The 18,549-nt window shown below is 25.3% G+C and overlaps 1 protein-coding gene across 2 annotated transcripts; it reads left to right on the top strand.

The window, feature by feature from the left end:
- The first annotated feature begins 99 nt into the window (after nucleotides 1-99).
- Nucleotides 100-18,086, top strand: LOC132923706 (calcineurin-binding protein cabin-1-like). Of its 2 annotated transcripts, XM_060987645.1 has the most exons (34): nucleotides 100-630; nucleotides 3,231-3,344; nucleotides 3,420-3,554; nucleotides 3,626-3,727; nucleotides 4,560-4,768; nucleotides 4,851-5,085; nucleotides 6,438-6,561; nucleotides 6,622-6,769; nucleotides 6,851-7,012; nucleotides 7,080-7,271; nucleotides 7,335-7,508; nucleotides 7,600-7,771; nucleotides 8,631-8,743; nucleotides 8,807-8,993; nucleotides 9,049-9,214; nucleotides 9,273-9,414; nucleotides 9,736-9,831; nucleotides 9,905-10,076; nucleotides 10,137-10,314; nucleotides 10,386-10,522; nucleotides 10,587-10,700; nucleotides 10,927-11,091; nucleotides 11,672-11,770; nucleotides 11,834-12,043; nucleotides 12,543-12,676; nucleotides 12,837-12,894; nucleotides 13,178-13,300; nucleotides 13,366-13,429; nucleotides 13,506-13,705; nucleotides 13,762-13,925; nucleotides 14,018-14,255; nucleotides 14,934-15,032; nucleotides 16,810-17,278; nucleotides 17,351-18,086. In XM_060987645.1, exons 1-34 carry the CDS (start codon nucleotides 535-537, stop codon nucleotides 17,863-17,865), a joined length of 5,706 nt encoding a protein of 1,901 aa, XP_060843628.1. In that variant the 5' UTR covers nucleotides 100-534; the 3' UTR covers nucleotides 17,866-18,086. The 2 variants fall into 2 exon arrangements, with proteins under 2 accessions (XP_060843628.1, XP_060843627.1); XM_060987644.1 differs by having other exon boundaries at nucleotides 101-630; nucleotides 16,810-18,086.
- The last annotated feature ends 463 nt before the right edge of the window (nucleotides 18,087-18,549 follow it).

The following is an 18,549-nucleotide window of genomic DNA, read 5'->3' as shown; positions in this document are numbered from 1 at the left end:
ATTATGATATAATTTATGTCGCCATTTTTTTTTTTTTTTATACATTTTCCACCTTGTGAAACGTTTTGATAACGTTTACGTACCCCACCCCAACCAGCCGTGTTTAATGTTTATTTACTAATTCCAAACTTCCAAAGTCTATGCTACTCATTATTCAAACGAACACAACCCATTTACCGTGGAAACAATTCGTTGTGTAATTGTTATCAGACTATCAGGTCTGCTTATTGAGAGCGTTATTAATTACAATTGTTTACAGACATTCTGTTTTTTGTCTTAATTATACACATTACACGATTAAGTTATATTTTAATTAAAACCACGGACTAAGATATCTTAGTCCCTGATTAAAACCCAATTATATTTCCGTATTTATATGCGATGCGATTGAAACACAGTTCCTTTTTTGTGTACCTCAACTGATCAAAACCGGCTGTCAGTGGGAATCGTTTCGCGTATTTCGCGTGACCAGCATTAACGAATCTACTCGAATACGTAGTTGTGCCTTGGAAATTTTGACTCTTAGACAATATTATGTTACCAACAAAGCTCAGGGCATTAAATGATTGTTCCACCGACGAGAGCAGCAATAACGATGATGTGCCAGTTAAAATTACCAAAGAAGCGTTGGTAGGTGATTTTCAATTACTCATTTAAAAAAATATCAAAAAGTTTTATGTTCTAACAATTTTTTTTTTACTACATATGTGTTGAACAAAAAAAATCATGTTTTTTTAATTAAGATTAGATAATTGGATATTTAAATTAATAATATTCATTATCAATTTTGTAAACGTGTTGTGTTTGATTTATAATTAATCGTTTATTTATATTTAGGATTGCATTACTCTATTATACCTTCCAAATAATAGAATCTTTTTTATTTCATCATAACCAAAGATAGAAGCTAAGATAAATTTTTAAATATTGTCATCCATATATTTTACCTTAATTATACAAACTATAATTCAAAATTATTCATAGCATTTATACTTTAACCATATTTATACATTTAAGTTATAATACTAATAACTAGGGCTTGTAAGTTCATGCACTAGAAATTTCAGAAATATGCATATTATAAAATAAATCAAGCAAATTTTGAAATAATAAGTTATATTTTTTAATTTTAAAAATATTTAATTAATTTTAATTTTTTACATTTTATAATACACTATGGAATTCAAAGTTTTGTCATCTTTATAATCTTAATTAATGTAATTCTTTGTCTGATTTTTTTTCATCTTTATCTAGCACCTAAAATGAAAATATTTATATAGAAGCACAGAAAAACTGTACTTTATAGTATACCAGCAGTTAGTAAATAGCAATAATAATGGTGTGGGTATTAACAGAGCCTTGCACAGAGTGCAAGCTATTTTGCCGCCCTATTAAAACTAAATAATCATATTATATAAATTATGCAATAATATTGGTTTATCTAAAAACATTTATTTTCATAGTCATAATATTTTTGTCATAAACATAAAATTGAAGTATAAAATAGTCTTTAGATAACACATAGATATAAATATACTAATAATATTAATACAAATATAAAACTGCAAAAGTTTTACAAACATTGTCAATAAATAATCATAATAAATTTAGTTATACAAATATTTTCCTGGCCTTAGCGTTTGCAGTCTTTTATAATTTCTTCAACGTCTAGTTCGCGACTTAATTGATGTTCGATTGCCATTATTGCCAATCCACTAAAGCGATCATTTGTCATTGTTGAACAAAGGTATGTTTTTATTAATTTCAATTTTGAGAAACTTCTTTCTCCACTGGCCACCATCACAGGTATAAAGTTAAAAGTATACGTAAAGCAATAGATACATTCAGTGCATGTTCTTTTATATCAACAATAAATTTTAAAAGATCTAATGGAGATAATTTTGAATTAATCATTGATGTTAAACATTTTAGTTCATCTGCCATATAAATTCCATTTATATCAGTTGAATCTCCATCTGTTAATAACAATTGTAAGTCCTTACAGCGTTTCATTAATTCTTTGTTTTTCATATCTTTTAATTTTTCAATATTGTATAAAAATAGAAAATTATCACTGTGTTCTTTAATTGTTGAAATCTCTCATTGATGCTATTTACTGCAACATCAAGGATATAATTAAAAAATATAACTTTATAATGAATTTGGGGATATCCACGTTCTTAAGTGTAAAATTTTGTTTCACATGTTGTGCTACAATACGACCAATTGAAAAATCAAAAATTGAATCTTCATCGATTTCCTTTCCTAGTTTTGTGGCACAGAAAATGAACTTGTTAAATGCTTCATCACTATTAGATCTTAACTCTTTTAAAAAAGTAATAAATTTTCTAAAATTTGCATAGCTGTACTAATGTCAAAATTTATTTTTTGCAAAAGTTTACTAACAGGGTTATAGCGATTGATTATATTGTGCCAAATAACTACAGAACATACAAACTTAAACTGTTTAATATGCTTGCAAAGGCATTTTGCTCCATGTCTGGCCATAGAATCCAAATTAGTGTCTTGTGTTATTTCAAACAATGCATCATTAATATCTCCTATGTGGTAACGAAAAGGTTTTAGTGCTTCGACTCTGCTTTCCCATCGTGTTTGACTCAATGGTTCAATATAGTAAGATTTTTAATGTATTTTAATAAAACTTATTAACATGCTTGACAATATACTTTTTGTACATCTCTTAAAAATTTAAAAAAAAATTGTATCTTTCCTGTTAATAGATCGGTACCATGCCTCAATTAAATTATATGGCAACATTTCAGCTGATGTTCCATGCATTTTTTGTAGGATTTTAGTTTTTATACTCCCCATGAACGTGTGATACATCGTATAGTGCTGATTTCTAGAATTTTACCCGTAGCTAATCTTTTTTTCCTCGTGTACCTACATATTTGTTTCACCATGATATTTATGGCATAAATTAGCAGTGGTGTATTATATACATTAATTTCAGGGGGGATTAAAAAAAAATTTCTATTCTTAAATTCCAATTAATCATACTATCAAAATCAATGCCCGTGCCAAGTATACATTTCAGGGGGGGGGGGGGTTGAACCATATGTTGGCCACTGTAAATTAGTTTTGTTATTTTGTGTTTATAGTTTTGGTAGGTCACATACTAAACTCGATTTTCGATCGGTAGGTCACAGACTAAATGAATACCAAAAATTAATTTTTTTATTAAGTATTAATAAAATATTTAATTTCAGGAAACAAAAGCAGAATTACAATATAGCCAAGCATTACAGTGTTTAGCTAGAGATCAATTAGATGAGGCAGAGGAACAATTATCAAATTTGTTAAAAAAAGAAATTATTAGTTCTGTATGTTTTAAAAAAAATGTCTATCTTCAATTTTTAATTCATTTCTAACTATGTTTAATTGTTATTATTTTTTAGCTGAATACTACATTGAACCAAAAAGATAAATCTCAATCATTATTAGCTCATTTAAAATATTGTTGCCTTACTAATTTAGGAAATCTTTTGTTTAAAAAATCCAACTACCATGAAGCCTTAATTCATTATCAAGAGGTGAATTTCATTGAATTATTTATTTAAAATGTAATAATATTGATTACTTAAATGTATTATTTATTTTTTAGGCTTTAAAAATGGATAATACTGATTTAAATCTATGGTATCGAATAGGCCTTACTCATAGCAAGTTATATCAAACTGATCAAGCAATATCAGCATTTTTGGAGGTAACTAATAATTAACAAAACTACTTTATTACTATCGCCCTACTCGTTGATGACCCAAAATATAAGCTCTTAAGCATGATTATGTATGTTTTACATTTTTGAATGGTAATTGCATAACGACGAGTTTCAAGCGTCAATAAATTTTCCTCATTTTAGTCGGTGAAGACTAGTGTTTATTGTAAATGGTAAGTAAGAAAAACAAAAAAAAACCTGAAGATTTTATTTTATTACATCACTACAATGACCAGGGGTGTATTAGAGCGTATACGGTTAAAAAATATTCATTTTATAGGTATACGGTTGATAAATGTTGAGTATGAATGGTGACAAATGGAAAAGGGTATATTATTTTATTAATTGTTTTTGAAAATTTAAAATTGGTATATATTTTATTGTATAAAATAAAAAATAATATAGGTTGAATATTATTTATCAGGTCGTATACGGTATACTCGCATAATCTAGGACGATGGTATAATAGAGTATGTATATTATAATATATACGGCTGTTATTGATAGTACTATTTATATTCTACAACGGTATTGACTGTGTCGAACGAAGTAAGAAAAATTTTTTTGAGATACCTACACTTTAAAAAATATGGCGTATACTCAAGACATTATTTACCAATACATCCCTGACATAACGACACATTCCTTGAAACATTACTGTCGTTACTCGTGATTATTTAGGCTCCTTCAAAATAAAAGTTATATTAATATAATATTGTAACAAGTTGGTTTGAATAATTTGTATTTTAGTACAGTATTTTTACTAGCATATGTTTTGCTTAAAATAACAAATTAAATAATAAAAAATATTTTTTTTCAGGGTATTAAATGTAATCCTAATCATTGGCCTACTTTGGATAAATTGATAACTTTATTATATGCAAGCAATGAATTTGTTTGTTGTTTATATCATATAAGCATATCACTTAATTTAGATTCTGGATATTTAAAAGGACATTTTATTAAAGAAATTATATTCAAAAAATTTCCATCATTAATATCCTATTTTAAAAGTTATTGCTCAGATGGGTAAGTAAAAAATAAGGTTAAAATATTTAAATTTAAAAAATGTATAGAATAAAATAACTTCTGTTTTTATATATACTTTCAGTGGTTTAGATATAACATGTGCTGAAATAATAGATACAAATATACAGCAAAGAGTATTAGATGAAATTGAAGATATTAAGAAAAATGATCCTACTTTATGTTTTGGAAAGTCGTCTAAAAATATGGAGTGCAAACCAAAATTGTATGCAAAGCCTTTAGTGTTTAAAAGTTGGGAACAACTTGGAAAATGGTTATTAACAATTTATGATCATATGTTTGAAAATTATGAACATTCGGTAATTATAGCTTATTTAAAATGCAAAAGATACATATTATTTTTTTAATTTGAATAGATATTGAGTTTTAAAAAAATGATTATATTTAATGTTTAACATTTAAACATTTTCTAAACCCAGACTCCGTTAAAAACTAGTTTCCGATTCCTGCATTAGTGGAACCAGAATTTTTCTAAAGTTTTATTTTCGATTATATACGACTTTGTAATTACAATAGTTGCTTATTGTAATACTACTTTGTATAAACAAAAATATCTCAATATATTTATAATCTTTTAAATAACAAAACTTCTGAAATTCCTGATAGCACTTAAAAGTCACATATTTATCAATATGATGCTATGATATAAATCAAGCATCGAAAATAAAATTTTTAGGTTGGTAAATCATTATGTAAAATAAACAAATTTTTCTCAATAGTTCTTACTTCAATAATTTATCATTAATAATAATTTGAAGAAAACATTTTTTATATTGTGTACTTCTTAAATTTAAAATTTCCTGTTTCAATTGTGTTTCTAATACTATCACAAAAATAATTAATTAGTTTTATTAGCTTTGGACACGGATAATTATGAATTAATGTTAACAATGTATGATTAATAACTCTAATTTATAGTTATAGTCTATAACTATAGGACTATGGTGACTATACTTTATAACCCACATTTTTATCTTTTTTAATTTAATTTCTGTAAGTGGAATTGTATTTAAAAAATTAATGGTTATTTGAATTTTTCACAATTTTATTTTGTTGGTTATTTTTAATTTTTTTTAGCTATTACTATTATTTAAAATAATAAAAATACTTAAGCAATAAAAATTTTTTATTAAAATATTAATGGTAGTGTAATGAAATGTAGTAAATCATTGATTAATGACATGGTATATTATAACATAAATATTTGTAGATTAATTGTTTTTAAATATAAATTTATTATCTAATACATCATAATGTCTTATTTTAAAAACAGATAGGTGTATAAATAGAATAGTTTCTTTCATTTTTAAATAGTTTATGGTTGTTTTTTACATAAAATTTAAAATAATATGTTAATTAATTTTTTTAGTACATTAATTAAAATGTTAAAGGAATTTTTAGTAAGTTTTCAGTTCAGCTGTTTTTTTTTATCAATCTGAAAATCATTTTAATTACTTATGTATATCTTATACAGGAATAAATAATGCTTTGATTCTTATGTATAAAAGTGAATACAAAATTAGTCATACTAGGTCCTTAAAATACTTCATTTTAATAACTTGGCTGTTATAATATATCAGTAAACTTTAGTTATATAAAATAAATTATTTAATTAAATATATATTTCAAATTTTTAACTATTATTTTTCAGCTTCTTTATGAACCTATACAATTCAACCATGAAACCTTAACTCCCAACACAACGAAAACCCATATCAAAGTAGATGAAAAATTTATTGAAGACGATTATGAAAAGCTTTCATTCAAACTTGATGGTAGATATTATAAAACAAAGTTTATTTCATATAATTATATTAATTTGTTAACTTTAATAGTTCCTGTAACAAAACGAAGAAAAAGTTCACCATCATTTGCAGATCAATTGAAATTAAGTCGGCGATCAGCTCGAAATAAAACAAATTCAAAAGCTAACGAGTCAACACTAGTCAAATCAATATGGAATACCATGCCCCAACATTTATTGTAAAATTAATTACTAAATTAAATAAATTATTATTGATTAGTAATTGTATGATTATATTTATATTACTACATTGGTTTAAGGCTTAGCAATGATGGAAGTACTAAATGTAATCCAATTAAATGGTCTGACGATTCTATGGATACAATGGACTTGTATAGGTTATATGAATTCTCAGATGCAATGAGTGATGGACTTACTGAAAATTTACTGAAAAATAATATTTCTGAAGAAGAACGCCTTAAGTATACAATAAATAAAATACTTAATACAATTTGAAATAATTTAATTTTCTTTTTACATTATTATTAGACAAATAAATGATGAAAATTATTTTGGGTCCAATCATGAAGCAAAAGATTTAAATAACTTTGTTGAACTTAATAACAAAAAGTCAATTTCCGATTTACTAGAAATTTTTTTAGTTATTATTGCAAACAAATGGACCAATATTTGGCCAACCAACATGGTTCAAGTATACATAGATGTTTTCAAAAGAGTATGGTAAGTAAACTAAATCTATTACATGATTGTTCAATATTTATTTTTGATGTTTTATTTAATTAGGATTCATACAGAAAAACAACATATAACTTATATTTCTGACTCAAATTTTGATTCTTTAGACGATGAACAAATTATACAAGTGAAAGATGAAATTACATCTATTCTAACTTATGGAGAACTATTATGTGATCTTTATTTTCAATTAAAAACTAGTCATAAACCATTAGAAGGAAGGTATTAATATAATAATAATATGATTTAAATATTAATTTTTATTTATATTGATAATTATTATTAAATCCTCTTATGTAAATTCATTTTTTAGTATTATTGGAGGAGACTTTTGTTCTTTGTGGATCGGGAGTATAAATGATGCACTCTCAATATTAGATTTAAAAGATTGTCATATGATAATTAATGTTCGTTTTCTTTGGCTAAGAGCATTATTTCACTTGCAAGATAAAGAAACCAGGCTTACATGTGATGTGCTTGAAATGGTAATCTTAAGCTTTTAATATTACTTATTTGAATTTATTTGTAATTATATTGTTTTTACAATTATAAATCCCTATCAAGAATGAAAATTACAATTTTTGGGGTTGTAAATATTATCATAAATTAAAAGATCACCCAATACAATTTTTTTTCTACAAATTTTCCTTTAAAGTTAAATTATTGTCTTAAACATATAAAATGTATCAGCTTCTCGTAATTAATGATCTATTTTAAGATAACAAACTTAATTTTTGTATTTGATATATTTTTTGCATGTGTTGTTTCCATCTTGAAACAACAAAATAATAAAAAGGCAAGAACTATTTTGGCTGTAGAATAAGTCAAGCAACCAAATTTTAATATCACCAATATGAAAAATCCATTATTTTTGTGTTTTTCAAACTTGATTTACTTTTTTTGTAGTTTTGATATCAATAAAATAAGATTAATGTAAAATCAGTTAAAGTTCACCTTTTTTTAGTGTGAAAATTTGGTTGCTCAACTATAGCCCGAGTGGTTCTTACTATATTGTATATTTTGGAGATAAAGCATTTGAACATGAAGCATTTCATTAATAAGTAATTTTTGTTTAACAAGCTTCTTCACACCGACAACTTTACAACTTTATTTTTATTTAAACACTAAATTAGATAAATAAAATATATTTCTATAGTTAATATCACAATTTTTATAACTTTTTAAACAAAATATTTAATTATATGAAATAATTATTATTTATTTCATAATTTTATAAATATTTTTTCCACTTAAAATTTCTACATTTAAAATATTGAATACATAAATTAATTAATATTTTAAATTCTAGCTTAAACTATTAAAATAATTAAATTATGATTTTAGTTATTGAATTTCATCTGTGATCTGGATGATTATGAAATTGTTTTACCAAATTTAGAATATTTTTACCGAATAAATAAAAGGATAGCAGATAAACTTATTATCACTTTGAAAAGGTTTGTTCATTAATGTATTATTGTTTGTATATGTATTTTTAAAATTTAAATGTTTATATCTAGGAATAATTCATTAAGCACTGTAAAAAATCTGTACGAGTCAAAAGAATACCTAAGCGTTGTTAATATTTTAAAAGATACCTTAAAACCTCAATGTGCTTTTATGGAGATACCCAGCTATCAAACTATGACACGAATGAATCAATACATATTTATGTTAAATTCATTTTTAGAGTTAAAAAATTATTATGTAAGAATACATAAATTAATTTTTATGTTTTATTTTATAATTTTTATTTTTAAAGGAATTGTTTAAATGGTGTGAGCCATGCTTGTATGAAGCTATTCTACAACATCGTAAAAGTCTCATAGAAGATTGTGATCCAAACCAAAAAATTAATCAGGCTGAATTTATAAATAATATATTTTACGCTATGTTAGAATCAATAAAAATAGAGGGTTTAGATGTTTGTAAGTAGCAAAATTGCAGGATGTAAAGGATTCTATTATTAACATTATGTTTTAATAGTCGATAATATATCACAAGGATCTAAATCAAAACTTATACAATCGATCATAAATCTTTTATCATATCTGATAGAAACTTCTGAAGGAAATCCAGAAATCGATGCTGTTTCTCCGTGGTTGTTAATTTATAATTTGTTAAAATAGTAAGTTGTTTCATGCCTAATTAATTGAAATTATTAAAAAATAAATTTTGTTTAAAATATATTAAAGCAAATTAAAATATAATGTTTCTTTTGTAATTATTATATTTTAAATTCTGATATGTTTATGAGTTTATCACTTTTTTATGTAGTTTATTATTTATTGTAATAAATAATAAAATATATTGACTAAAATTGTTGATATTTTAAATTATGCATGGTTTAATTAACTTTAAAATGAATATCTGTTTATTACATTTTATTAGTAAGTATTGTAACCAATACATGTATGACTAATTTTTTAATAATCATTTATATTTCCAGTGAGGAATCTAAAACTGAAAATTCATTTTCTTCTCAAACCACTAACATTCCTCAGTCTTTATCATTGCTCTTCCTAGGTCATAAATATTTAGGAAAGTAAGTATCAGATTGATATGTCTATCCATATAATTCTTTTTAAATTTTTAAATTTATATTACAACTTGTGTAGGAGGTCATGGTGTTGTTTTGAAGATGGTGTTCTTCTATTCCTAACATTATCAGAAATAGAGCCATTTATTCATACGGATTTGTATAGCACATCACTAGTGCAACAAGTTGATCAAATTTTTTATTGTTTATATACACATTTAATCAAACGTAATAAACCACGTCATGTACAGGTATTAGAAAATAACTTTTTTTTGTTTTAATAATAATAATAATAATTGTTATTTATATAGGATCACCAGTCTATGGGATTAGCTCTAACATGGCCAAGAGCTAGACAATTAATGCGTTTTTATCAACCGCAAGAATTGCCAAGTTATGATGGTATATCAAAAGTGTTTACTATAAATTCTGATACAGAAGCTATGCTTAAAAAAGTCATAGCTCTTATACCAGAAGAAATCAAACCAAGTAAATTTAATTTAAATGTGTATAAAGAATACATTTTTATAAATCATTATTAATTTATGTTAATATTTTAGACCGATTAATGGATAATTTAATGATGTATATCAGAGGAGAAACAGACCAGTTGCCTATAAATGATAATCCTTTACCTTATGATGTAAAAGATATTTTCTATTTAATGGCAGATTTTAATTTCAAAAACAAAACTTGGGTAAATTATTAGATTTTAAAAATATTAATAAAATTATTGTGAATAATATATTATTATATTTCAGGGTAAAGCTATTCGATTTTACATACTTGATCTTTGCAATAACTTAGATCGTTTTGATTCTTGGGCTGCCATGGCTTTAGCTAGGGGTAGTCAAATAGAAACAAAATTAAATTCAGTAAGTCAACATTTATTTATAATTGTTTGGACTATATGTTTTATTGTAGAACTATTTTCAAATTTGTTTAATAATTAGTTAAAATATTGATTACGTATAGAATATGATAAAAGTAAGAAATATTTATAAATTATTATTATAGATTAAAATAAATATTTTAGTTCATTAAAAATCTTCTTTTGTGTGAATAAATTTAAAAAGTATTAATTAAAATATATTTTTTTAGTGTGAATCAATAAAAAATGAAGGTGACATAATAAGAAAAGCTCATATGACTGGTCGATGTTATAAGCATTCTCTAAAAATTAGTCCTGAAAATACAACTCTTCTCATTGAATATGGAACATTCACCTATAGCATTCATTCTTTTTGTTCACGTTTATTGAAACAGGTGTGTATTTAAATTATTAATCGTTTTTAGTACTTTTGACTGAATAAATCCTATTACTTTATTTATTTTATTGCTATGTATACGAGTTTTTGTTAGTTTGTGTTGGTCATTGTCAAATTTTTGTCAGTAGTGAATTAAGCATTATTAATCACCGACCTTTAATTTTAGTTTTTGATTTTTAAATACATAATTTTTTGTCATAAAACAAAATAAATGGTGTCAAATATATATTATTTAATACTAATATATTACTGATAAATTAAAAACAGTGATACCTAATTACTTAGTACATTAGCGTTAATCACGTATTTTGTTTAAATAAAATGTAAAAAAAAAATTAATCTCTATAGTTCTAAAATATTTTAATACAAAATTAAAATACAATGTAAGGTAAAATAATTTAAAACTAAAATGTTTTCTATAATTTCTATAGTTATAGTTATTTGTAAATAAAAAGTTTCTATAAAATTGTATTCATTAAAAGAAATTATATAAATTGTATTTAAAAAACCAAAATAAATTGCAATTTGAAGTATAAAAATTGTATTTATTATTACTTTTTTTTGCATATTTTTTATAGGAAACCTCAAATATGAGTTTACAAATGTTTGGAGAGCTTGAAGATGAAAAAGAAAAAATGATCAAAATTGCTAGAAAATGTTTTGAAACTGCTAATAATGTACATTTTTACTAAGATAAAGTTATTTATATTTTTTAATGTAAATTATGTTATCAACATTAGGTTTGGAAATACACTGATTGCGATTCTCAGGATGAACGCTGGATGCATCATTACGTACTTGGGAAAATATCTGAGAAAAATGATGACAACTCATCAGTATTTATGGATCATTACTTAAAAGCGGCTCAGTATTTAGATTCCTATGGGGCTATGTTTCCAGAACATATTATTTATACTTCTCCTCAATATTATTCAATTGAAGTGCTTGAGGTAAAAATTCTATTTAAACATATAAGAAACTGTAATAGTTAAATATCCAATAAAGATATGTTATAGACTGTTCAATTAAATCATTTTTTTAAAGGCTTTTGACTTAGTGTAATTATTTATAATTTAATTTAAATGTAATATTATTAAATTAAATTTTTCTATGTGGTATCAAGAAGGGTATGAGTTTTTGTATAAATAATGTTAATAACCCATGCATTAGAGGTTCCCAACCTTTTTTGACTCACAGCCCCCTTAGTCATTTTCTAAAAACCCTAGAGGCACCCTATACTCTATTGCCTATAAACTAAAAATATAATTCAAATAATTTTGCAACCTGGATGTGAAACACTGTCATACACTATGTTAAGCTCCACACTATGACACTTGTTAAATGTTAACTCATAGTTAATGGAATAAATTATAAAATGTTTCAATTACCTATATGTATCAATATATTTGTAATATTTTTTATAACATTGAAAAATAATTTTTATTCCAGATTTATTACAGAATCCATGCTGGAGCATTAAAATTATTAGAGAAGCATGACAACCAATCATCAAATGAAGAATTATTTACTAAAATTAAAATAGCATTAGATCAAATATCTGATATGTCTCCTATTGTTGATAAGTAAGCAATATATTTTTGACAATAAATACTATAGTGCGTTTCACGAAATAAGAGACTCGATTCTAGCCCTAAGGGTTTTTGTCCACCAGTCGCGCTAGAATCGAGTCTCTTATTTCGTGAAACGCACTATAACTGAAATTTATCTGTTCAATATTTATAGGAAACCCAGTAATAGATCCACCTCAGAATCAATAAATTGTAAAGATATAATAAAAAAGGTATGTTATGGTAACTTATCAAATAAATAAAGTTGACAAATTATTTATAGGAATGTGTGAATTTGTCTTAATATATAAATAGATCATATCATTTTTTTTTAAATGTTTGATGACCTAACCTATGTATGCATGTTTTATAGTCATTTTTTAGAGAATTCAATTGATATATCAAAAAATTGAGTCAATTTACTATATAATAACTATTAATACATTTATTCACAAATATTTTTATTTTTATTTATTTAATGCCTAAGTATAAAATGTTTAATTATTTCTTTTTTAGGATATAAACTTGACAGTAAAACAAACATTAAACAACATCATTAATCATGTCATGACATCTGAAAAAGAAGCTGATAATTCCAAAGTTAGTGTTCAAAGTGAATGTATTACAAAAAATTCTAACGTAAGTAATAAGTGTATTTCTGATAAAATATTCAATGTATATTAATTTTAAATTGTTTGCTCAAGGATAATTCAAACATGCCCATAAAAAAAATGAAATTGGATTCATCTATTCAAGATTCAATCCAATGTATGTGGTTACACAATTCTATATTTATTTATTTTACAAAATTGATGGACTTCTTGTATTTATTGTATTTTCTTAGTTCGGTGGACATTAATTCAAAGATGCCTTTTCGCTTTAGAAGATTGTATCAAAAGATTTCCTCAACATTACAAGTCATATTATCGGTTGGCTCATTTCTATTTCCGTTCACCATCTCATAAAGATTTTGATAAATTCAAAGATTTAATGTTTGGTGAACGAGGGTTATTTGTTGGTCAAAGACCTCATAACTTTTTCCATGTAACTTAATGATTTTTTTAGATCTAGACAATTATACTTATGTGGTTCTAATTTAGGGTGTTTGGAGAATACCAGTTAGTGAAATAGACCGCCCTGGTTCGTTTGCATACCATATGAGTCGCTGTATACATCTATTATTAGATTTTCTTAAAGAAACTGGTGACCACAAGATGCTACTTGATTTGGCTATACAGCTAAAATACATACCCGATCTTGATAAGTAAGTTATGAAATATGATTATTAATACAAACATTTTTGTTAATTTTAAATAATTAGAATATTGTAAGTAATAATTAAATTATGGATTTTAGGAAATATTTACGTGATAACGAACGAGAAGGTATTTCAAAAGAAGCCTTGTTTCTTAGTGTTCAGATATTAAGGAGAATGAAATCAGAATATGCTAAAACTAATAACCGCTGCAAAAATGAACTTCTTCTAATTCAAGTTTTTAAAAGTTATAAGCGTGTATTCAAGTGTTGGCAACAAAAAGATAACACATTATCTAAGCTATTATTAAATGTTTACCAAAACATTGTTGGAACAAAAGTAAGATAATTTTTATTCTCAAAAATCAAATAAAAAATACATTTAAAAGTACACTATTCCTTGAAAAATAGCTACAATTTGAGGCTATAGAATAAGAGTAGTTGTGGTACAAGCTTCAGTGTTGAGCCTTTTCCCATTGTCTTTAGAAACGGTTTTGCACCATGATCCACCATGCTTTCATATGAGGTTTTTTTAGTAGTTGAAAGCCTAGAGAAAATCAACAAGTTACTGGGAGAGTGTAAAACAGCAATTAAAGGGAAATAAATTAAGATAAATAGAAGTAAAACAGAAGCAATTGTGTATGATTTTGGAGGAAGTAAGTCATAACCCATTTAATGTGGTAAGGTACAAATTGAAAATGGGAAATGATGTAGTGTATTAGATAAATAGTTTAAGTTCTTAGTATTAGTAGTAAAAAAAAAAAATAGTATTTTTAAGGACAATTTCACAAATACAATATGCGGATAGATAAAATGGAGAGATAAGTATGTCGAGTAATGAGAATTTAAAAGGTAGATTTTATAAAATAGTTATGAAGCAAGTAATATTTATCAAATGGAATATTGGGTAGTATACAATATAACAACAGAGTGGAAAATTGAAGAATATGGTATTTTTATTGATAATAAGAATTAATTTATATTAGGTAAATTTAATGTTTTTGTCTTTATATTATAGGATGATGTATCAAATGACATTATCATTAAGTATTGTCAAAAACTTCAAACAAAAGAAAAAGAAATTGAGTACAAAAGCAATATTGCAAATAATAAAAATGTAAGTATATAGATAATAATCGATAAAAAAGATTCATCAAACCAAAAACAAATGTTTAATATTTTTGACAGAAACAGTTAATATATAATATATAGTGTTATAGTAATTTAATTTTATGGCAATGTGTATTATATGGGTTTAAAATTCTAATATGAGGTTATTCTTGTATTTTTTTTTACTCTTTATTGAATTGTGAACAGTGGAATATTTGAGGTTTGAGTACCATGAACAACCCCAAGCATGGACCATGAATTAATTCATATAGTGAGGGAGGTTATTTGGTTTCATGGGCGTAACTTCTATTACCCAAAAATGAACCTTCCTTGTTTGCCCAAATATGATAAAGTAGTTTCCTCATTTCACCTAAACATTTGAATTTGTGTTACCTACGGTTTGAGAAGTACTGTTTCATAATTAGTTTAATTAAGCCATTTATTATTACCTAGAGAAAATTATTATGTATGTATAAAAATATTAAAAAACATAAATTTTTTTAAATTTTTTTTATAACGTTAAAAAATATTTATATAACATATTTTATGTGATTATTAATTAATCAAATCAAGTAATTGTAAAGTTGAATGCCAAGATTTTATTCATAAATTCTTATCGACTTAACTCTCTCCTATATATTGTTGGATTTTATATTTGTCTTTTAATTAATGTTCTTGACTTTTACTTTCTTATCTCAAGAAGTGTTATAAATAGATACTATTTAATTTAATATATTCATCAATTATACAATAATTATTTTAATATATCCACACAAACATGATGCTCTCTAGGTTCTGCTAAATTGCTATATAATTAATTATTTTTAATTAATTTTAAAACAGTGCTACCCAATATGTTAAACATGATACCATGGGCAAAAAGAATGTAATTATTTATTAAGGGAAAAAAGGAAATTATTTTTTAAAAATTGTTAAAAAGAGAATCGCTCATTTTTTATTACTACCCTGTTTACCAAAAAAAAGTAATAATAATTAATTTATAAAAAATTCTCAATTTACCAACAACTTTGTTCTGTTGTATGCGTAGTAATAACGATATAAGATTAAATATGTAACTAAGTAGTAATAGACAATAGTATTTCAGTATTTGGTATAACTATGTATGAAGGAATTAAGTATAACTTTTAAACTTAATTTCAACATTATAACATGAAATTACATAAACATATTTTTGATATTTAAAAATTTTTATTTTTATTCTTTTTATACTAATCAATTTATGATATAATAATTTAGTAAGAAATAACTAGACATTGAAACTCAATGTACATTTTTTTTACGTACATTTAAAAACATGGGAAACATAACCAAATCATTGGTACTAACATTAAAAACCGAAAAATTCCTTTTACGAATAACTAATAACCACAACTCCCCCTAGTCCTCCTTGGCTAATGCACCTCCAGTCAAGACTACCTATAATTATATAATGAGGGAGGGGGACAGAAAATATTAAATTGTAAATCTGTGATTTAAATATTTAAGTTTTCGTGTAACATTTATCATCTTTATTGGGTGGGGTACGGCCCTTACAGTGGGCTCATTATAATATGTCCATATTATAATATTTATAATCATTAAATCATTTTAAAAATCTCTTCTCAAATCACTATTATCAAAGCCTTCAATTTTAAAAAATATTGCGTAAGGCGTAAACTCTTAAAAAAATCCCGTATGACAACACTTTTTTTAATAAACCTGAATTTTTTTTTGTTTATCATTTCTCAAGTTGGTTTTTAACTATTACATTATGTCTTTTTTAGGATCTCACAACATCAATTGCCGATTCTAAATCTACTAGTATATTGAATTCTTCGCAAGCTCTATCGACACAGATGTCACTTGAAAACCAAAAACGACTTTATTCGCCACAAGTCTCACATGCGCTTCCATTAAATACACAGTTATCCAATCAAATAATGTCTATGTTCGCTCCTTATACACAATCTCCATTGATGTTCCCAATGACCCAAGAGACGAGTTATAACTATACATTGCAACAAAAATTGCAAGCAACAAAACAGAAACTAAAAAGAAACATTAGTAAGCCAAAAACGGAAACAAAACGGTCAGCCAGTTCTAAAACTGACAAATCAGATGCTCATCGACTGCCAAATGGTAAACAAAAAAAAAGTACTGGTATCAAAATCAGTACTGATGCAAAAGTTGTACGAAATCCTAAGTTATCCATCAATAAACCCAAGCGACCAAAAGCTAATCGTTTGGAACTAAGTAAATCCTTAAATACTGCACATAATATACCAAATGAATTAAAGTCATCACACAATTTGAATTCAATTTTAGAAATCAACAAACTACCTAATACCATAGTTCAATCACAAAAGCAAAAACCCAACATTTCGTCTTCAGACAAACCAAATGCTATCAAACATTCAATGGCTGCAACACTTGTAGCTATGGGCAAGGCAAAACCGACTATGATGACTAAGACAACAACCTCACGTAATCCAAAGTCAGTTTACATAGACCTGGATTCTGCAGCTGAACAGGCTCGTTTAAAGTCTACAATCCTCCATAACAAAGGCCCTGAAATGAAGAAGACCGCTAGTGTCCCATTGAGTCCAGCCTTGTTACTATCATCTTGCCCGGGTTTAAGCATAACGCCAGTTGTGAATACAAATGATCACCGGAAAGCAAATGAAATACCACTGGTATCACGTCATGTTCAAAACATCCCAACAACTACAAAGAATTTTAATTTTGAACAGCTTCAGCACCTCGGTAATAGTCTGACAATTACAAAATCTGAAAAACATGTCAATAAAAAATCCAAACCCGAATTGATTCTAATTGATTAATTATAAACGATGTTAGAATTAATGTATGTTTTTTTGTAAGTAATATGGATACTAATCTATGAGTATTAACTGTATAGAATTATTTATCTTGTATTATAAGTTATTTGAAATATTTTATGTCTTATAATTTAGTGTATTTTTGTTGATTGATTTCTTTCATTATAATATGATTCATTTTTAAGCTACATTGAAAACCAATAAATTAAATATTTTTTTAATAACCAGTTTTAAAAAAAATGTACCTATATCTACTTTGATTAAGAACAAACATTTGTATATATGTTTAATGTGCATGATATACATACAACATGGCAAATTTATTTTCAGCCCTTAACTTTCTACTGTAAACAGGCGCGGATCTAGAAACTAAATAAGGGGGGTGTTAAATAAAAAAATTTATTTCAAGCACATAAAATCATAGGCATTAAGTTTGTTTTGAAATATTTTAAGTAAGTACCTTAGGTCTAAGGGAGGGGCTTCAGCCCCATATCCCCTACCTTGTATCTGTGACTGACTGTAAACAATTGATGAAACTATAATTTTAATAAAGGTACTAACAGCAAATTTCACAATTTTTTAGTGGTAATAATATTAGCACTCGTTATTTTAGACTAGTTTTATTCTATAAAGCTTCTGAGAAAATTTTATTTAAATTAACTCTAACAATAGAATAGTTATGTTAAA

This window comes from Rhopalosiphum padi, chromosome 3, assembly GCF_020882245.1.
Source record: "Rhopalosiphum padi isolate XX-2018 chromosome 3, ASM2088224v1, whole genome shotgun sequence".
Taxonomy (NCBI): Eukaryota; Metazoa; Arthropoda; class Insecta; order Hemiptera; family Aphididae; genus Rhopalosiphum; species Rhopalosiphum padi.
Note: the sequence above shows the minus strand (reverse complement) of the source record. Positions and strands in the feature narration are given on the sequence as shown.